The sequence below is a fragment of the Gorilla gorilla genome, chromosome 2 (assembly GCF_029281585.2).
Source record: "Gorilla gorilla gorilla isolate KB3781 chromosome 2, NHGRI_mGorGor1-v2.1_pri, whole genome shotgun sequence".
In the NCBI taxonomy this organism is placed as follows: Eukaryota; Metazoa; Chordata; class Mammalia; order Primates; family Hominidae; genus Gorilla; species Gorilla gorilla.
This window is the reverse complement of record NC_086017.1, coordinates 130,407,066-130,429,228: the sequence shown is the minus strand read 5'-3', so window position 1 is coordinate 130,429,228 and position 22,163 is coordinate 130,407,066. Positions and strand designations below refer to the sequence as shown.

The window sequence follows — 22,163 nt, the reverse complement described above, 5'->3', positions numbered from 1 at the left end:
GCAGTAGCCCGCTCCTGTAGGTCAGGGCTTTCCAGCCTTTGCTCTGGAGATCCACCAGTAATTTTCAAATCTTCTTTGGTACATTTCCTGGCAGATGACCTCTGTTGCTCCCTTTCTCCTGGTTTTGCTGGGATTTCCCACAGGAAGAGAAGCTCAGCTGGCCAGCTGAGTCCTAAGTTCCGCTTCCAGGGTTTGCAATGAAACAGCAATGCTCTTGCACACGGTCCCATCCTAAGGGGACTTCACTGCCTGCTAGAATCTCAGTAAGTGAAAATACAGCTTCTAGGAAACAAAAAGTGACTGCTCCCTAAACCAAAAGTTTGGGGGGCCTTACTGAAATTATCTTTCTTTCATGTTATCATTCTTTCTGCCCCACAATCCCTCCACTGGGGTCAACCTGGGCAAATGTACATGAATCTACTCTTATTTCTATTTCTAGAAGAGTCCTTGAGACAAAAGGTAAAGAAAAATCTAGTCAGGGGACATTTTGTTCCTCTTGTTTTTCCAGCAAGCTCCTTCTCCCTCTGATGAGGAAACAGTCCCTCATCCCTTGGTCTCTGGCATTCATTCCTAAAATTACTCTCTGGAGAGAACTCCTGAAGTCTAGGGTGGGGCATCTAAACAAAGGACACCAAAAGCTTTCAAATGGCAGCCAGTTTAGGCACATTTCTTAGTTGCGTCTGGGGCCATTGGAGGAGTCACGCAACCCCAGTGGCCACTGGAGAAAGCAGTTCAAGGCTCAGGAGAGATTCAATCTGAGAGTGCTGTTAAGGATCTTCACTCCATAAAATCCTGTTCTTCATCATGTGGTACTTGTATAAATCAGGCCCTCAAGTGGTCAAATTCCTTCTCGTATTCAAATAATAGGTAAATATCCACATAAGGTTAACTTTTTTGGTTTTTTTGTTTGTTTGTTTGTTTGTTTTGAGTCAGAGTCTCACTCTGTTGCCCAGGCTGGAGTGCAATTGTTCAATCTCAGCTCACTGCAACTTCCACCTCCCAGGTTCAAGCAATTCTCATGCTTCAGCCTCCGGAGTAGCTGGGATTACAGGCACCCACCACCATGCCCAGCTAATTTTTAAATTTTTAGTAGAGATGGGGTTTTGCCATGTTGGCCAGGCTGGTCTCAAACTCCTGACCTCAAGTGATCCACCCTCCTTGGCCTCCCAAAGTGCTGGGATTACAGGCGTGAGCCACTGCACCCGGCCACACGTTAAGTTTTAAATGTTGACCCTTCTAGAAAGAGTTATTGAAGGGGAACTTCCCCTTTCCATCCAAGCCTTGCAATTTCTCTTTAATTTTAGGAACAGAATCAAATTCCTTTTCCGAAATCTGGAAACCATGACCTTTGACGTTGTGGACCAACGTAATATAAAAAAATGGCAACTGTTTGATTCACTTTTCAGAATAATACAAAAAAAGGAAGAAGTGGGGGACAGAGCTGGGGAGGAGAGAGGGAGGAGGAACAGGCTGTTTCCATGACCCTTCAGCTCTAATTCATTCACGCCATGGTGACCCACTTTGAAAGCATAGATCATGTCTGGCTTCTCCTACTGCCTAGTCCTTGGTTCCTGTTTCTCAGGGGACAGGGAAAATGAAATAGAAACTGAAAAGGGTGACTTTTGTAACTTCGTTAGTGGTTCTGGTGGACAGTGTGGCAGGGCAGGGGAGTGGCAGCCAGTGGCAGTGACATTTAACGCCTCAGGTCCTAGAATCGTGGACTGCCTGGGATTCCACCATAGTCCCTTACTCTCAGGCAGAGAAATCTCTGTTTTCCCCAAACAGGATTTGTCTCTTCTCTTCTTAAAGCATCAGGCAATAAAAATTTGCAACCTTCTTTGAAAGTCACTTTTCCAGCTTCAACACAAAAAAAATGCTTCCTTAAACACAATCAAAATTTATCCTGCTTACATGTAGATTATTTTCTCCAGTTTGGTCGCCTACAGATGTAGAAGGCATTTACGGCCATGACTAGCTCAAAACAAAGAAACAGACACACCTCAAAGCCACAGAGGATCATTACCAAAGGCCTCAAAATCATTTGGCCCATCTAAAACATCTTGGCTCCCCATTCCTCTGTTCTCTGAGCTGCCTGGTTTAGCATCCTTTTTGTTATTGTTTGTTACTTTCTGCCGGATCCTCTCCACATTTAGTTTGAAATTGGACGTAATATTCCAATAAGGATCTGGGTTCAAGTAGAAAGAATCCAAAAAGATAATTTCTGGCCATGGTATGTCATATTGCCACTCATATCTCGCAATATTTTGTTGGCATTTTCGCCACACTGCAGACTTAAATTCAGCTAGCTGCCCTGCTCTTTTTCTGCTACTGTTTCTTTTTCTTAGGATCGGTCCATGTTGTCCTTATCTCTCCTAGTCAAGCCATTTTGCTTCCCCAATGTTTGAACCCTTCCAGGCACATAGTAGGCACTCAATAAATTTGGGGGGGGTGGGGAGGGATTGGAATGATGCCAAATGAGTGGCACAGACATAGGATCTCAGAGAAGGGAAAGAGCAGATGGAGATTTAGAAGAGTCAGGAAAGCTTCTTGGGGAAATGGCATTTGGCCTGGTCCTTTGAGGAAGAAAGATGTTTAGATGGGCAGAGAGAATGGGGAAAGGCAGCCAAGGAAGTTGGGGGACAGTGTGTCAAGAGTCACAGGCAAGGATTATGAGGCAAGGTGGCAGAATAGGAACAGCTCCAGTCTACAGCTCCCAGCGTGAGCGACACAGAAGACAGGTGATTTCTGCATTTCCAACTGAGGTACTGGGTTCATCTCACTGGGGTCTGTCGGACAGTGGGGGCAGGACAATGGGTGTAGCCCACTGAGCGAGAGCCGAAGCAGGGTAAGGCATCGCCTCACCCGAGAAGGGCAAGGGGTCAGGGAATTCCCTTTCCTAGCCAAGGGAAGTGGTGACGGACGGCACCTGGAAAATTGGGTCACTCCCAGCCTAATACTGCACTTTTCCAATGGTCTTAGCAAATGGCACACCAGGAGATTATATGCCAAGCTTGGCTCGGAGGGTCCCACGCCCACGGAGCCTTGCTGATTGCTAGCACAGCAGTCTGAGATCGAACTGCAAGGCAGCAGCGAGGCTGGGGGAGGGGTACCCGCCGTTGCTGAGGCTTGAGTAGGTAAACAAAGCGGCCGGGAAGCTGGAACTGGGTGGAGCCCACCGCAGCTCAAGGAGGCCTGCCTGCCTCTGTAGACTCCACCTCTGGGGGTAGGGCATAGCTAAACAAAAGGCAGCAGAAACCTCTGCAGACTTAAATGTCCCTGTCTGACAGCCTTGAAGACAGTAGTGGTTCTCCCAGTGTGGAGTTTGAGATCTGAGAATGGACAGACTGCCTCCTCAAGTGGGTCCCTGACCCCCGAGTAGCCTAACTGGGAGGCACCCTCCAGTAGGGACAGACTGACACCTCACACAGCTGGGTACCCCTCTGAGACAAAACTTCCAGAGGAACGATCAGGCAGCAACATTTGCTGTTCAGCAATATTCACTGTTCTGCACCCTCCGCTGCTGATACCCAGGCAAACAGGGTTTAGAGTGGACCTCCAGCAAACTCCAACGGACCTGCAGCTGAGGGTCCTGACTGTTAGAAGGAAAACTAACAAACAGAAAGGACATCCACACCAAAACCCCACCTGTAGGTCACCATCATCAAAGACCAAAGGTAGATAAAACCACAAAGATGGGGAAAAAACAGAGCAGAAAAGCTGAAAATTCTAGAAATCAGAGCGCCTCTCCCCCTCCAAAGGTATGCAGCTCCTTACCAGCAACAGAACAAAGCTGGACGGAGAATGACTTTGATCAGTTGAGAGAAAAAGTCTTCAGATGATCAAACTTCTCTGAGCTAAAGGAAGAAGTTTGAACCCATCTCAAAGAAGCTAAAAACCTTGAAAAAAGATTAGACAAATGGCTAACTAGAATAACCAGTGTAGAGAAGTCCTTATGACCTGTTGGAGCTGAAAACCATGGTACAAGAACTACATGACAAATGCACAAGCTTCAGTAGCCGATTAGATCAACTGGAAGAAAGAGTATCAGTGATGGAAGATGAAATGAATGAAATGAAGCAAGAAGAGAAGTTTAGAGAAAAAAGAGCAAAAAGAAACGAACAAAGCCTCCAAGAAATATGGGACTATGTGAAAAGACCAAATCTATGTCTGATTGGTGTACCTGAAAGTGATGCGGAGAATGGAACCAAGTTGGAAAACACTCTACAGGATATTATCCAGGAGAACTTCCCCAACCTAGCAAGACAGGCCAACATTCAAATTCAAGAAATACAGAGAACACTACGAAGATACTCCTCGAGACGAGCAACTCCAAGACACATAATTGTCAGATTCACCAAAGTTGAAATGAAGGAAAAACTGTTAAGGGCAGCCAGAGAGAAAGGTCGGGTTTTCCACAAAGGGAAGCCCATCAGACTAATAGCGGATCTCTCAGCAGAAACTCTATAAGCCAGAAGAGAGTGGGGGCCAATATTCAACATTCTTAAAGAAAAGAATTTTCAACCCAGAATTTCATATCCAGCCAAACTAAGCTTCATAAGTGAAGGACAAATAAAATCCGTTACAGACAAGCAAATGCTGAGAGATTTTGTCACCACCAGGCCTGCCCTAAAAGAGGTCCTGAAGGAAGCACTAAACATGGAAAGGAAAAACCAGTACCAGCCACTGCAAAAACATGCCAAATTGTAAAGACCATTGATGGTAGGAAGAAACTGCATCAACTGACGAGCAAAATAACCAGCTAACATCGTAATGACAGGATCAAATTCACACACAAAAATATTAACCTTAAATGTAAATGGGCTAAATGCTCCAATTAAAAGACACAGACGGGCAAATTGGATAAAGAGTCAAGACCCATCAGTGTGCTGTATTCAGGAGACCCATCTCACATGCAGAGACACACATAAGCTCAAAATAAAGGGATGGAGGAAGATCTACCAAGCAAATGGAAAACAAAAAAAGGCAGGGGTTGCAATCCTAGTCTCTGATAAAAAAGACTTTAAACCAACAAAGATCAAAAGAGACAAAGAAGGTCATTACATAATGGTAAAGGGCTCAATTCAACAAGAAGAGCTAACTATCCTAAATATATATGCACCCAATACAGGAACACCCAGATTCATAAAGCAAGTCCTTAGAGACCTACAAAGAGACTTAGACTCCCCCACAATAATAATGGGAGACTGTAACACCCCACTGTCAACATTAGACAGATCTACGAGACAGAAAGTTAACAAGGATATCCAGGAATTGAACTCAGCTCTGCACCAAGCAGACCTAATAGACATCTACAGAACTCTCCACCCCAAATCAACAGAATATACATTCTTCTTAGCACCACATAGCACTTACTCCAAAATTGACCACATAGTTGGAAGTAAAGCACTCCTCAGCAAATGTAAAAGAACAGAAATTATAACGAACTGTCTCTCAGACCACAGTGCAATCAAACTAGAACTCAGGATTAAGAAACTCACTCAAAACCACTCAACTACATGGAAACTGAAACACCTGCTCCTGAGTGACTACTGGGTACATAACAAAATGAAGGCAGAAATAAAGATATTCTTTGAAACCAATGAGAACAAAGACACAACATACCAGAATCTCTGGGATGCATTCAAAGCAGTGTATAGAGGGAAATTTATAGCACTAAATGCCCACAAGAGAAAGCAGGAAAGATCTAAAATTGACACCCTAACATCACCATTAAAAGAACTAGAGAAGCAAGAGCAAACACATTCAAAAGCTAGCAGAAGGCAAGAAATAACTAAGATCAGAGAAGAACTGAAGGAGATAGAGACACAAAAACCCTCAAAAAATCAATGAATCCAGGAGCTGGTTTTTTGAAAAGATCAACAAAATTGATAGACCACTAGCAAGACTAATAAAGAAGAAAAGAGAGAAGAATCAAATAGACGCAATATAAAATGATAAAGGGGATATCACCACCAATCCCACAGAAATACAAACTACCATCAGAGAATACTATAAACACCTCTATGCAAGTAAACTAGAAAATCTAGAAGAAACGGATAAATTCCTGGACACATACACCCTCCCAAGACTAAACCAGGAAGAAGTTAAATCCCTAAATCCTTAAATAACAGGCTCTGAAATTTAGGCAATAATTAATAGCCTACCAACCAAAAAAAATCCAGGACCAGACAGATTCACAGCCGAATTCTACCAGAGGTACAAGAAGGAGCTGGTACCATTCCTTCTGAAACTATTCCAATCAGTAGAAAAAGAGGGAATCCTCCCTAACTCATTTTTTGAGGCCAGCGTCATCCTGATACCAAAGCCCGGCAGAGACACAACAAAAAAAGAGAATTTTAGACCAATATCCTTGATGAACATTGATGCAAAAATCCTCAATAAAATACTGGCAAACCGAATCCAGCAGCACATCAAAAAGCTTATCCACCATGATCAAGTGGGCTTCATCCCTGGGATGCAAGGCTGGTTCAACATGTGCAAATCAATAAACGTAATCCAGCATATAAACAGAACCAAAGACAAAAACCACAGGATTATCTCAATAGATGCAGAAAAGGCCTTTGACAAAATTCAACAACCCTTCATGCTAAAAACTCTCAATAAATTAGGTATTGATGGGACGTATCTCAAAATAATAAGAGCTATTTATGACAAACCCACAGCCAATATCATACTGATGGGCAAAAACTGGAAGCATTCCCTTTGAAAACTGGCACAAGACAGGGATGCCCTCTCTCACCACTCCTATTCAACATAGTGTTGGAAGTTCTGGCCAGGGCAATTAGGCAGGAGAAGGAAATAAATGGTATTCTGTTAGGAAAAGAGGAAGTCAAATTGTCCCTGTTTGCAGATGACATGATTGTATATCTAGAAAACCCCATTGTCTCAGCCCAAAATCTCCTTAAGCTGATAAGCAACTTCAGCAAAGTCTCAGGATACAAAATCAATGTGCAAAAATCACAAGCATTCTTATACACCAATAACAGACAAACAGGGAGCCAAATCATGCATGAATTCCCATTCACAATTGCTTCAAAGAGAATAAAATACCTAGGAATCCAACTTACAAGGGATGTGAAGGACCTCTTCAAGGAGAACTACAAACCACTGCTCAATGAAATAAAAGAGGACACAAACAAATGGAAGAACATTCTATGCTCATGGATAGGAATAATCAATATCGTGAAAATGGCCATACTGCCCAAGGTAATTTATAGATTCAATGTCATCCCCATCAAGCTACCAATGACTTTCTTCACAGAATTGGAAAAAACTACTTTAAAGTTCATATGGAACAAAGAAGGGCCTGCATTGCCAAGACAATCCTAAGCCAAAAGAAAAAAGCTGGAGACATCACGCTACCTGACTTCAAACTATACTACAAGGCTACAGTAACCAAAACAGCATGGTACTGGTACCAAAACAGAGATATAGACCAATGGAACAGAACAGAACCCTCAGAAATAATATCATACATCTACAACATCTGATCTTTGACAAACCTGACAAAAACAAGAAATAGGGAAAGGATTCCCTGTTTAATAAATGGTGCTGGGAAAACTGGCCAGCCACATGTAGAAAGCTGAAACTGGATCCCTTCATTACACCTTATACAAAAATTAATTCAAGATGGATTAAAGACTTAAATGTTAGACCTAAAACCATAAAAACCCTAGAAGAAAACCTAGGCAATACCATTCAGGACATAGGCATGGGTAAGGACTTCATGTCTAAAACACCAAAAGCAATGGCAGCAAAAGCCAAAATTGACAAATGGGATCTAATTAAACTAAAGAGCTTCTGCACAGCAAAACAAACTACCATCAGAGTGAACAGGCAACCTACAGAATGGGAGAAAATTTTTGCAATCTACTCATCTGACAAAGGGCTAATATCCAGAATCTACAATGAACTCAAACAAATTTACAAGAAAAAACAACCCCATCAAAAAGTGGGCAAAGGATATGAACAGACACTTCTCAAAAGAAGACTTTTATGCAGCCAACAGACACATGAAAAAATGCTCATCATCACTGGCCATCAGAGAAATGCAAATCAAAACCACAGTAAGATACCATCTCACACCAGTTAGAATGGCGATCATTAAAAAGTCAGGAAACAACAGGTGCTGAAGACGATGTGGAGAAATAGAAACACTTTTACACGTTGGCAGGACTGTAAAATAGTTCAACCATTGTGGAAGACAGTGTGGCGATTCCTCAAGGATCTAGAACTAGAAATACCATTTGACCCAGCCATCCCGTTACTGGGTATATACCCAAAGGGTTATAAATCATGCTGCTCTAAAGACACATGCACACGTATGTTTATTGTGGCACTATTCACAATAGCAAAGACTTGGAACCAACCCAAATGTCCATCAATGATAGACTGGATTAAGAAAATGTGGTACATATACACCATGGAATACTATGCAGACAGAAAAAAGGATGAGTTCATGTCCTTTGTAGGGACATGGATGAAGCTAGAAACCATCATTCTCAGCAAACTATCACAAGGACAAAAAACCAAACACCACATGTTCTCACTCATAGGTGGGAATTGAACAATGAGAACACTTGGACACAGGAAGGGGAGCATCACACACGGGGGCCTGTCATGGGCTGGGGGGAGGGGGGAGGGATAGCATTAGGAGATATACCTAATGTAAATGACGAGTTAATGGGTGCAGCACACTAACATGGAGCATGTATACATATGTAACAAACCTGCACATTGTGCACATGTACCCTAGAACTTAAAGTAGAATAATAAACAAAAATTGATAATAAAAAAATTAATTAAAAAAAAAAGAGTCACAGGCAGGAAGAGTAAGATGCCAAGTATAGGAGGAAGAGTGTGTGGTGGGTTAGTAAGAAGACGGCCCTCACTCTGAACGAGGGCTAGCTCTGAAAATCACTTGTTTTCATTTTAAGCATTTTGGTGATTTCCATCTCAAAGAACCAGAAAAAATGTGACAGCCTTTTAAGAGGAAGAGGTGAATTCTCCCACTTTGATGAGTTTGCTGCCAACTTTAGCAGACTGTGGCACTCCTGGGGAGCACCGTAGCCTTAAAGCCTAGATCAGCTGCCCTATGATGGGTGCAGGCCTTACAGACATGCCCAGATGAAGTCATATCTAAAAATGAACTTCTAAACTTCACGGGAGGGTCATGTTAGAACATGAAAAACTCCCCTGAAAATTTTTGTCAGTGCAACAGGTTTTGTTTACTTGGCAACAGTGAGCCCACTGTGGGAAAGGGGTTTTCCCAGCAGTCAGGCTAGCACCATGGGCCCTGAGTATGCAACCTGCAAATGACAGCACTGAGGCCACTGCCAGGAGCCAGACCAGCCCTCCCTGTGGATGCTGAACGGAAGGGTAGGAAGGTTGAACTCAGGCCAGCTTTATCAGCATGAGGAGGTGAAGTGGCTCCAAGGTCAAGAGCGGAAAGATGGAACCTTCATTTCCACAGAGATCATCCTGTTCAGGGGTAAAGCAAAGGGCCAGGCTTCCCCTACGGTGTCGCAACAGCCTCTGCACCAACCTCTGAGTGACAAAGCTGCATCTCCCTCTCGTCATCTCTTCCTGCTGGGTCTTCTACAGTCTGTGATTGTGTTTTCATTTCATTTATAATGTCTTTCATTGTACAAATATTTTTACATTTTATGAATTCAAATCTGTGTATCTTTTCTTTTTTCGTGGCTTCCAAGTTTTGTGTCTTGCTCACCCTAGAATTATAAAAATATGCTTTCATAAATTTATCCTTTTAATTTTTCACATAAAAATTTTTAGAAGAATTTTTATGTGAATTATTTTTAAAAGAATTTCTTTTACTTTTATTACAGTAAAGCCAAGGATGGATTTACAAAAAAATAAGTGGCACTAAAGAATTTACACTGAGGAGCAGTAATTCCTGCTCTATTCTTCTCCAATCCTGGGCCTGCTCCTCAGAACAAACTCATTTAAAGTTTTTTTGTTTTTTTGTTTTGTTTTGTTTTGTTTTTGAAACAGAATCTTGCTCTGTCACCCAGGCTGGAGTGCAACGGCACAATCTTAGCTCACTGCAACCTCCGCCTCTGAAGTTCAAGCAAGTCTCATGTCTCAGCCTTCCCAGTAGCTGGGATTACAGGCGTGCACCACTATGCTCAGCTTTTTTTTTTTTTTTTTGGAGAGCTGGGGTTTCATCATGTTGGCCAGCTGGCCTCGAACTCCTGGCCTCAAGTGATCCGCCCACCTCGGCCTCTCAAAGTGCTGGGATTACAGGCATGAGCCACTGTGCCCAGCCTCCTTTTAAATCTTTTACTTGGTTTTGTTTTGTTTTGTTTTGTTTTGTTTTCCAGTAATATAGGTATTCGGGTTCGGCTTCCTTTGCCCGTCTTCATCCATCTCACCTCCAGTGTCCAGAAATTTACCTTAGAAATCTGTGGTCCACAGGTCATGCTCCTAGACCCGTTGTAGGAGGAAGAGGAATTAAACACATCCCATTAGTACATAATCTTGGAAGAGAAGCCTTCTGAATTTTACAATCAGGATTGGGGAAACCCTGTAAAGTACCTGCCTGGTGTTCCTTTCTTCCAGCCTCTTTGATTAAGTCACATCAAAACGCTAATGGCAAAGTTGTTTAATGTGTGTTTCTCCAAGGCAGGTTAGGATTTCACTGGGATTCTTAAAATTTGAGGGTGTCTGTGATCATCAAAATTTTTATTCATATAGTCCCTCATGAAATTTCTAAAACTCGGCTGGGTGCGGTGGCTCACGCCTGTAATCCCAGCACTTTGGGAGGCCGAGGCGGGTGGATCACAAGGTCAGGAGTTTGAGACCAGCCTGGCCAATACGGTGAAACCCCATCTCTACTAAAATACAAAAATTAGCCTGGCGTGGTGGCACACGCCTGTAGTCCCAGCTACTCAGGAGGCTGAGGCAGAAGAATTGCTTGAACCCAGGAGGCGGAGGTTGCAGTGAGCCAAGATTGCACCACTGCACTCTAGCCTGGGCGGCAGAGCAAGACTTCATCTAAAAAAAAAAAAAAAAGAAAATAAATTTCTAAAACTCTGTATTTCTTTGCTCTTTTAAGTTGACATCTATAACTTTCTATTACTTTAAATACCTGGAAAAAAAATCACTTCCAGTGCATTGTAATAATGTATCAAGTAGAAGTGGCAAAAATCAGTGAAAACATTTCTTTGATCTGAATAAATGTTCAAGAAAATAGAAAACATGAACTTACCTCCAATCTATGTTCCCTTTACTTGAAAATGTAATGTTGATCTACTAGAGGTAAGGCAGGAATTGTCACATCCATATTCCTTGCAATTATTCAAAATATGCATCTGAGACCAGAACAAGACACAGGTGAAGAAGGGTGCTCACTAGGCCCCTTCTGCCAATACAGAAGGAGACAGTGCAGTGGAGTCCTTTCATAGCAAGTTCTGCCTTCATGATTTCCAAAGCTTCAGTATTCCAAATCTAAGGTGAATAGGGTGGTATCCAGTAAGCCCTGCCACAAACTTGTTGCTGAGATGAAGGAAGCCGCCGCTGCAGTCAGTATTTCTCACCCACAAGGTTTGCTCTCTTTCTGGCTGGTATGGGAAGGATGGCGTCTTTTTTTTTTTTTTTTTTTTTTTTTGAGATGGAGTCTTGCTCTGTTACCCAAGCTGGATTGTAGTGTTGTGATCTCAGCTCACTGCAACCCATGCAAGGTGCTGTCAGGTTCCACCTGTGCAAACAAGTACACTGGTCCAGCATGGGTCAGCTGCTCACTCACAGGGGCTCCAGAATCCTACAAAGGGACAAACAGGGGTGGGTGGCAACCTAGTTGGAAATGTGAGTGATGGGCATGACTAAAGTCTTCCTCATCCCACCAGAGGCGCACTCAACTGTGGCTAGGGTGACCAGAATTCACTATCCAGCGTGGCTGGCAGGAGCCCACTCTCTGAAGATGGTGGGATTCAGAGGTGGGAGTAGATTTGGGTGGTCTTGTGAGCTGAGCACTCTCCCAAAAGTGTCCCCTACATATGAGGTTGACAGCTTATTCCTGCAGGGACTCAGGAGTAACTCTGGGTGCTAAAACAAAACTTGAGACCAGCACAGAAACAGCCAGCCCATGAGGCTTGCCTCCCATCACACAACAAGGCTAGCCAGATGCCCCTCTCTCTTCTCGGACACCATTCTTCTCTTCCCCTAGGCCGCCTGGTGTCCGTGGTGTTTCATTTGTTAGTCCGTGCACGGTGGTGAGGGAGGCTGTGTTTGCCCCAGCCACAGCCTCTACAAAAGCCACCTGAAGAAGACAGCAGCAGAGGGCGCTTCCTCAAACACCCTGTCCAACTCCTGAGTGAACTCAAACCCTCTGTCAAGTAACAGAAGTTAGAAGGGGAAATGTCAACTCTCTGAGCGACTACCCAAAGAAAAACGGAGTCATTTTTCATTGCTTTATAGACTGTGAGAAGAGAACATCTCAGAAGTGGCGTCTTACCCTGAAATCAAAGGATTTAAAGAAAAAGTGGAATTTTTCTTCAGCAAGTAAGTACATTTACTATTATCTTACTATGGGATAGCTTGGTAGAACTAGTTACCAGCAACCTCACTGCTTTTTAAACAAACAATACCTCTGCTACCACCTCCTGGATCCAGGCTTGCCCTCAAAGGAACCCTTAGGGTCTCATTCCCACAGGAGGCTGTGGCTTCCCAACATATTTGGAGCATCATAGCGAGAATTGTGGCCCATTATTTTAAAATGTCCTAGATCCTAGCAAATATTGTTTTTGTGGGCCGTACTTGAATTTCTCAAGCCAGTAAAATTCTAGTGAAAGTGGGAAAATCGCTTGAGCTCGGGAGGTTGAGACTGTGGTGAGCTATGGTCACACCACTGCACTCTAGCCTGTGTGACAGAGCAAGATTCTATCTTAAGAAAAACAAATTCTGGTGAATAAGTCTCTTTTAACTAATCCTGTCTAAAATGGATGATGGCTAATAAAACAATATGGCGTGGCTGGAACTCTAGCTCTAGGGTGGTCTCCAAAGAGGACACTCAAGCATTCTCTGAGCAGCACGGGGCTGTGTCCTGGTAGCAGCCTGAAGGGGTGACAGTGGAGCACAGTGTTCATTTTCATTTCTCAATTTTGACATATTTACTGGAAAAATTAATCCCCAGCCACCTCACATGACAGTACATAATTTTTTTTTTTTTTTGAGATGGAGTCTCACTCTGTCGCCTAGGCTGGAGTGCAGTGTTGCAATCATCTTGGCTCACTGCAGCCTCAACCTCCTGGATTCAAGCAATTCTCATGCCTCAGCCTCCCAAGTGGCTGGGATTACAGGCACCCACCACCACACCTGGCTAATTTTTGTATTTTTGGTAGAAATGGGGTTTTGCCATGTTGGCCAGGCTGGTCTGGAACTCCTGGCCTCAAGTGATTCGCCCACCTCAGCCTCCCAAAGTGCTGGGATTACAGGCGTGAGCCACTACGCCTGGCCCTGGAGTACATAATTTTAATAAGTAACATTTGCAGTGTCTTTTTTTCCCTCCCTTTTTATGGATAGACTTTTCTGGTTATTGAGATCTCATACCCCTTTATGATACATTATTTGAGTAGAGGGTTTAAAGAATTGAGATACTTGTTTTCTTATGTTAACATGTCAAGAAAGAAGTTGTTTCATAACTTAGGTCCTGCCTTGGACAAAATACACCCTTACTGTCTGCTCTGTGTTTCTTGGTATGTTCAGAAGAGGATTTGAACTTTTGCAGGTTGGCTAACAGATATGGAGGGTCCTTAGAGCTCTCCTGTTTCTAACCAAATCTTCACCCCACCTATTAAGTAGAAAGCCTTTTCATGGAAGGGCTGTGATTGGTTCTTGGAACTGGTCCCCTCACAGAATTTCCATTCGATTTTCCTCAGGGTCACGCCCTGCTTTAGAGGTTGCTTAGGTTAAGCTCTCCAATTAATTTTAGCAGGCAACTCGAGAGTTTTGCAACTCAAAGTAGGCACACCTTCCTTCCTGAATGACTTTTATTTGTTCCTTTTTCAGGCTGTGAAACTAAATCCACAACCTTTGGAGACCCAGGAACACCCTCCAATCTCTGTGTGTTTTGTAAACATCACTGGAGGGTCTTCTACGTGAGCAATTGGATTGTCATCAGCCCTGCCTGTTTTGCACCTGGGAAGTGCCCTGGTCTTACTTGGGTCCAAATTGTTGGCTTTCACTTTTGACCCTAAGCATCTGAAGCCATGGGCCACACACGGAGACAGGGAACATCACCATCCAAGTGTCCACACCTCAATTTCTTTCAGCTCTTGGTGCTGGCTGGTCTTTCTCACTTCTGTTCAGGTAAGCAACTTTCAGGAACTTAACTGAGTCAACTGCTACAGGGTTAAGAGAAAGGACATGGGGTTCTCTGAGCTGCTCCCTTCTATTATCCTATAAGCCGGAAGGAACCTTCAGGGTGTTTTCAGAAGATTTTAAAGATTAGAAGACTGTGGTCCAAAGAGGTTAAAGGACCTGCCTATCATCACACAGCAAGTTAGCAACCAAGTTAACTCAAGAACCCAGGCCTTCAAGGAAGCGTGGAAGGGACAGTGTTATTTTAACAAAACCATACAGCCGATTCATAATGGTGTCTTCCATGAATATTAGATGCTCATTTACATTTTGTGATGTGCCAATACTGGCCTCGGAGTCTAGTCCCAAACTATGTTTTCATGATACAGCTCAGCGAAAGTGTCCTGCTTCTAAAATTGAACAATGGTGATCTTCTTTCCAATCTGAAGGCGGGAGAGTAGTTGAGGACAATTCCTCTTAATGACATTCATCTTCTTAACCTTTTTAAGTTCCTCTTAATACATTAATCTTATTTGTTCTGCTTTGGATGCTGAGATCTTTTTTCAACATTGGCATCTGACTTTAAGTGGTATCAGATTTAACACAAAATTATGTTTTTAGTTATTTTTAATCTGCCACATAGGTATTACATATAGGTCCTGAAAGTAATAATTTGACTTCTAGAGGCTTTTGTTCCTGCTCAGGTGATCTTAAGAGTGCTGAACTTTTGGGACTGTCAAGAAGGGTGAGGCTTGTCCCTGCTGGCAGGATGGTTCTGATTTTTTTTTTTTTAAGTCAGAAAACAAAAGATCTGTTTTCTAGTGAGCAGCATACTTCCCAGTTTCCCAAAAATAAAGAAGTTTGGGCTCCAGCATGATTTGCCAGTCTGCAAAGACCCGACTATTAAGGGTCCTTGTCTTAAAAACTTCTCACGTAAAGTACTGCCTAGAATATCAGAAGTGTGAGAGAGAGGTAGAGGGAAGAGAAGAGGAGGTGGGGGCACACAGATTACTTGACTGCGATGGTGGTCATTTAAAATTTTCTGTCCAGAGCTATTTTACATTGTTTCAGAACCAAGAGAACCATGGCCTACATTTCACAATTTACACCTCAGGTTTTTTATATATTTGACAGTTACATTACATTTCCAACAGTTACAATTTCCTTCTGGGGAGTTGGGGAAGCATTCCCAAACTAGTCTTCCGGGGAGTACAGAGGAGTTTAAAATATTTAGAAGGAAATTTGTACAGGCTTCCCAGAAATAAGGGGGGCAGGGAGGGGTAGAGACAGAAAGAGGGAGAACAATTAAAAAAGTAAAAGAGGACATAAAATAAAAATTAAAACCCAGACTTTAGAAATTGTACAAGGAAAATTAGGGTCAGAGGTAAATGGAAAGAGATCTTTGAGCTAAAGAAAGATGTTTAGGAAAGCACCTTGTTCTCCAGCTACATCCTGGTTTTACTGCTGCTGTGACTGAGTCAATGAAGCACCTACTGTGCGCCAGGTGGGCCATAAAAGTTGAGGCCAGGATTCCTGCACTCAAAGAGGTCTGCATATGTTAGTTGGGGAAATGCAAAGCTAACCCATGTAGAACAAGCAAAGAGCAATGAAATGCTCCTGATTGTAGGAGCCCAAGATCTGGGAAAGTGGGTAACAGACTGGGCTGCAGGAAGGAGGGCAGGCTTTACAGAGGCAGATGGATGATGGAGAGAGAATTCTGGTCAGGGCAACAGCCTGGACAAAGGCACAAAGGTAAGGATGAGGCTGGCACAGGTGTTCATTCTTTTGTTTAATCATTTATTAATTCAACAAACATGAGCATCTCCTAAAACCAAGAGACTTTTCTTGGTCCTGGGGACATGGCTCTTGCATTTGTGAAATTTACTATCATTGGAAAGAGGAAAAGTAATCCAATAGCCACTCAAATGAATGTGTTAAAGCGCGGCCAACAAACAAAGCCACGTGCTTTGAAGGCAGGGCACAGGCACTGCCTGAGGAAGTGCTGTCTTCCTCTGCCAGCAAGGAGGGGCAGTGAGCTGGGAAGTAGCAGAGGAGGGACTGGCCCAGTGAGCAAGAACCGGACCCTGCAGCACTTGTGAGTTATAGTCATGAATCCGCATGTTATTCAGGAAGCTGGAAGGGCTTTACCCAGGAGAGTGGTGTGGTCTACCCCAGTTCTGTTCACTCTTTACACATACCAGTAGCCTGGGGGTTTTGCTAAATTGCAGTTTTTAGCACAGGGAATTTTTTAGAGAAGTGAATCTATTTTGCATAATACTGTAATGATAGATATAAGTCATTATAAATTTGCCCAAATCCATAGAATATGCAATACCAGGAGTGACCCCTATCGTGAACTCTAGATTTGGGGTGGTAATGATGTGTTAATGTAGGTTCATTGATTGTAACAAGTGTACTGCCCTGGTGCAGGATGTAGACAGTGGCGGAAGCTGTGAATATGTGGGGAGAAGGTATATGGAAATCCTCTGTACTTTACATTCAATTTTTCAATGAACCTAAAGCAGCTCTAAAAAATAAAGTCTATACAGTTTTTTAAATGCTGTTTCTGCTTAGGTGGGTCTGGGATGGGGCCCGAGATTCTGCATTTCTAAGAAGCACCTAGGTGATGCTGATGCTGCTCCACCATACACTTTGAGTTTCAGTAGTAAAGGTGTAAATAACTTTAAAAGGAAAAAAGTGTTACTGAAGAACAGAGTGGCTTGTAGGGCAGCCACAGTGACTGTGCAAAACCTATTAGGAGGTTATTTCAGTAACTTACAGTAACTGATGATGTCTTTAATGAAAAGAATTGGATCAGAAGGAAGTTGATGGATTGGAGAGTGTGTACCATGTAAAATTAGTGAGGACTGCTCAACGGGAGTGTAGGTGTGAGCTGTGCATGGTCCGTGGGAGGTGAGATTCAGTGAACACAGTGGAGTAGGATTATAGAGGGCTTTATTCAGGGCAGAGATTTGCCACACTAGGCCTTCCTCTCCTGCCACACCATGGCAGAGGTGTTCCCCCTCTCCTCCTGCCCAGCCACTGATGCCCAGGGGAAGGGACTCCTCTTTCATGCACAGGGTGGAACCAGCCAGGCTCCTCTCCCCCTCTAGGCCTGCAGGCACTGTCTATGGAGGCAGAAACGCCTGACTTTATAGTCCAGCAACTGGTGGCAGTAAGGCAGAGGCTCTAACAGGGCAGCCCTCAGAGGGACCAATGTGGGCAGCTTTTCCTTCAGAGCTGGAGTCCTTTAAGAGAGGGTCAGGTCTAAGGAGAGGGGAAAGGCCTCCTGTAGGAGGAGGCAAGAGATGTAGGAAAAGCATTGCCTATAAGTTTATAGTCTGAGAACTCAGAGCTAGGAGAAAAGAGAATACCCCAAAGTGCCACCATTCACAGAACACATCCTCCTCTCCCCGCAACACACACCGCTATGCTGCTGGCCCAGGGGTCCCATGAGCAGTGATTGTTGCCATCATCACCCTGACAACAGCTGTTCAAGTCCCTGAGCATTTTAAGGATATAAATACTGTTTAGAAAGAGAAAAAGTAAGGATCAGATGGTACAGAGTATATGAGCAGGGTCTAAACAGGGGGAAAAGTCAGGAACAGTGAACACCAGGAGACACAGGTCTCAAGCCTGTGGCTGCCAGAGGCAGCTCTGACTGTCTCCTTTGTGTGGCTAGCACCTAGCCCAGGGCTGACACCAGCCCTGTCGGTGCTAGTTCACCTAATCAAACATTTAGAGGGGGGTCACTCCTGTTGGAAGAGTGTGCACAAACCAGGAACGGTAAAATCTCCAGGTGGTGAGACAATAGGTGACTTTCACGCTTTTCTATATCTTCCATTCTTTCTAAGAATGTTTATTTCGTAGTCAGGGAAAATGTTTATTTAAAAAGCACACTTGTGTTTCCAGGGAGATCATGTATGTCCCGTCATTTGGTGAGTTAAAAGATGTTGTGTCAACTGCTTCTCTCCCTTCTCCACCAGCAGTGGTGATGCAGCTCCCAGACCCCTGCGAGGGCAGCCTCTCTAACGGCTGCTGAGGTTGAACTCCCTGGGAGGGGCACTGCAGACTGGCCACTGCATCCTCCAGGCCTCCAGGCTGCATGGAGAGGGTGGGGAAGACTCAGGTCTTCCTAGTATGGTTTCTTTTTTTCCCTTCATGTTTTATTTGCAATGACATAAAATTCAACGTTTTAAAGTATACAATTCAGCCAGGCACGGTGGCTCACTTCTGTAATCCCAGCATTTTGGGAGGCCGAGGTGGGTGGATCACCTGAGGTCAGGAGTTTGAGACCAGCCTGGCCAACATGGTAAAACCCTGTCTCTACTAAAAATGCAAAAATTAACCACACAAGGTGGCCCGTGCCTTTAATCCTAGCTACTCAGGAGGCTGAGGCAGGAGAATCTTTTGAACCCTGGAGGCGGGGGTTGCTGTGAGCCAAGATCATGCCACTGCACTCCAGCATGGGCAACAGAGCGAGACTCTGCCTCAGTAAATAAATAAATAAATAAATAAATAAATAAATAAATAAATAAATAAATAAAGTGTACAATTCAGTGGGTTTTAGTATATTTGCAATGTTGTGAAACCACCATCACTATCGAATTCCAGAACGAAATGTTCTGGATGATGATGGAAATCATCACCCCAGAAAGAAACCTGCACCTATTTGCAGCTACTCCTCATTCCCCTGTACCCCATCTCCTCGTAACCACTAATTTACTCTCTGTCTCTATGAATTTGCCTGTTCTAGACATTTCTTTTCTCTTCCTTTTTTTCCAGAATCCAGGTAAGAAAGAATATTCTGGACATTTCTTACGATATGTGGCGTTTCGTGACTATTTTCTTTCACTGAGCATTATGTCTTTCAGGTTCATCCATGTTGCGTATGTCTTAGTACTCCATTCGCTTTTACGGCCAAATAATATTCTGAAATAATATTCTGTTGTAGATTGAGATCTATTTTTTCTTTTTGTAGTGATGGGGTTTTTGCTATGTTGCCTAGGCTGGTTTCGATCTCCTGGGCTCAAGCAATCCACCCGCCTTGGCCAGCTCCCAAAGTGCTGGGATTACGGGTGCCTGGCCTAGATTGAGCCCTTGAGAGGTCCTTTTTTTTTTTTTTTTTTTTTTTTTGAGACAGAGTCTTGCTCTGTCGCCCAAGCTGGAGTGCAGTGGCACAATCTCTGGCTCACAGCAAGCTCCACCTCCCGGCTTCACGCCATTCTCCTGCCTCAGCCTCCCGAGTAGCTGGGACTACAGCTCGTAAAAGTCCTCCACACAAAAATCAGCCCGCCACCGCGCCTGGCTAATTTATTTTTTTTTGTATTTTTAGTAGAGACGGGGTTTCACCGTATTAGCCAGGATGATCTTCAAGCTCCTGATCCGCCTGCCTCGGCCTCCCAAAGTGCTGGGATTACAGGCGTGAGCCACCACGCCCGGCCGAGAGGTCCATTATTTGTCTAAAACTCTTGGTCTCTACTCTTGTTGGCAAATAGCTTCCTCTCCTGTGTGCCTAGCAGTCCAGAGTTGAAGTGGTCAGAGCAGGAGGGTGGCCAAGGGGTCAGGAGAGGCAGAGGCTGAGGCCAGCAGTGTTGAGTGTCCCTGTTGTGCCCTACAGGTGGGCAGTTTCCATGCATTCGCCAGAAGGCGAGCAGCGTTGCCGTCCATCTCTGCCTTCTCTCCGCCTCCTTTCACAGCCTCTGGCCCTTTCTGACTGCTGCTGGGTAGAGGTGCAGGAGGGGCTCCCCATGCCAGCTATGGGCACTGAACTCAGTTCAAGAATCAGCCAGTTACCATGGTGATGCTGGTCCTATGGGGGTGTGGTTCAGCAAAGCAGGCTGTTGTGCATGAGAAAGAACAGCCCCATTAAAAATCTGTAGAGCATTCTAAAGTTAAGAAAGCACTTTACATCTGGTATCCTGTGATCGCTGTGATAATTATGTGAAGCAGGGAAGATAGTTATCTCGGTCTGTTTTGTGCTGCTATAACAGAATACCTGACATTGGGTAATTTAGAAAGAACAGAGATTTATTTCTTACTGTTCTGGAGGCTGGGAAGTCCAAGATCAAGGGGCTCACATCTGATGAGGACCTTCTTGCTGCATCATCCCATGGCAGAGGATAGAAAGGCAGGAGAGCACGCCCAAGACAGAGTAGGAAGGAGGCCAAAACCATCCTTTATAAGGAAGCCACTCCTGCTGTAGTGAACCCACTCCCAAGAAAATGGCATTAATCCATCCATGATGGCAGAGTCTCCATGACCTAATCACCTTTTAACAGTCCCAATTCTCAACACTGTTGCACCCGGAATTAAATTTCCAACACAAAACCTTTAGGGGACACATTCAAATCATAACAATAGTATTATGACTGTTTTACAGAGATGGAACCTGAAGCCCAGAGAGGTTACCCAGCTTGCTCAAGGTTATGATTCTAATACACAGTGGATGGAGCCAGACCTCATTTCCTCATGCCTAGACATGCATTCAGCAAGTATTTACTGAGCACCTACTATGGGCCAGGCCCTGTTCTAGACACTGCAGATATGGCAGTGAACAAAGGAGGAAGCCTCTGCTCCATAGCTCCATACGTAATTATGTATCACATATACCTGTAAATATACATCACAGTTGTAAAAATATATATCAGCTGGAGACAAGCCTGAAGAGAAACAAATCAGGCAAAGAGACTAAAGAGTAGCAGGATGGAGGGGGGCAGGGAGGATGGCGCTGTTCAAGGAGAGTCAGGGAAGGCCTCTTTGACAAGGGGCCACGATAGTAGATGTGAGCAAAGTGGGACCTGAACTGTGTGGATCTCTGGGGAAGACACTGGCTCCCTCTAATGTCCTAGGTACTGTGGAGGACTTTTATGAGCAGTATCTCATTTTGAATCCTTGCACCCACTGGGTTGGGTAGGTGTTACAATGCCCATTCAAAAATGGCAAAGCAAGCTCAGAAGTTCAACCAGGTTTGAGACAGTAATATTGAGACTTCCAGGCGCTGACTTTCCCCGCCAGTCACTGAAGCAGACAAAATCGTTAGAGACATTTCCGTTTCAACTGCTTTTTGTCCGTGTGTGATGGAGTCCCTAAAACAGACAAAACTGATATAAATTTGTTGGGCAAATTTATAATGACTGTTTTCTGTCTCTGTGTGGTGGAATCCCGAAAACTGGGTTCCTGTGTGAATTTCCAAATTGTTCAGAAGATTTTGGGTTCCTCTTTTTAGTCCTGTTCTTCCTCACTCTTCTCCTCAGAAGGCTGGACAAAAATTCCTCAGAAGCCATCACCGAAATTAGATAGTCTCTCTTTCAGCTATGCTTTCACTTTTGCTAACATCACCACATACCAAAATCAGTGATAAATATTGGATTCTTTTTGGCTGGGAACGAATAGTTCGGTGGGGAAAGACCCTATTATTGGGAGGCCCAGACAAGTGAGTTGCTGTCTGTCTGGCCCATAGCAAAACCAGAGTGCTATATATCTGACATAACCCTTGAGTGAAACGAAAGGTAAGAGTTGGCAGTGGGAGGAGGGAGAAAGAAAAATGGAAACTCTTACAGAAGACCTGCTATGTCCTTGGGACTTTTTATTTATATCATTTAATTGAACTGAATTTTCCAGTGATCCCAAGGGGTAGGTGTCATACCTATTTAGAGATGAAGAAACAGATGAAACAGCAAGTGGCTGAGCTGGGACTAGAATCCAAGTCAATGGAGATGGATAGCCCATGTTCCTTCTACGTCTCATTTTGCTTTCCTTGCAACACTAGGAGTGTCTGGGTTGTCATTTGATCTTTAGCTAATATAGCTTCACTTTGAAATATG

General features: G+C 43.9%; 1 protein-coding gene across 4 annotated transcripts in view; it reads left to right on the top strand.

Annotated features, from left to right (window-relative positions):
- The window catches only part of CD80 (CD80 molecule), a 56,808-nt gene that overhangs the window by 8,905 nt on the left and 25,740 nt on the right, over nt 1-22,163 (top strand). Inside the window, exons 1-3 of one of the 4 annotated variants that reach the window (XM_055383725.2) lie at nt 9,370-9,511; nt 12,457-12,540; nt 14,047-14,346. In XM_055383725.2, the coding sequence (XP_055239700.2) occupies nt 14,247-14,346 (100 nt within the window). In that variant the 5' untranslated portion in view covers nt 9,370-9,511; nt 12,457-12,540; nt 14,047-14,246. Of the gene's footprint in view, nt 1-9,369; nt 9,512-12,029; nt 12,541-14,046; nt 14,347-22,163 lie in introns of those variants that run through there. The other 3 variants (XM_063704090.1, XM_063704089.1, XM_004036114.5) reach the window with 3 other exon arrangements.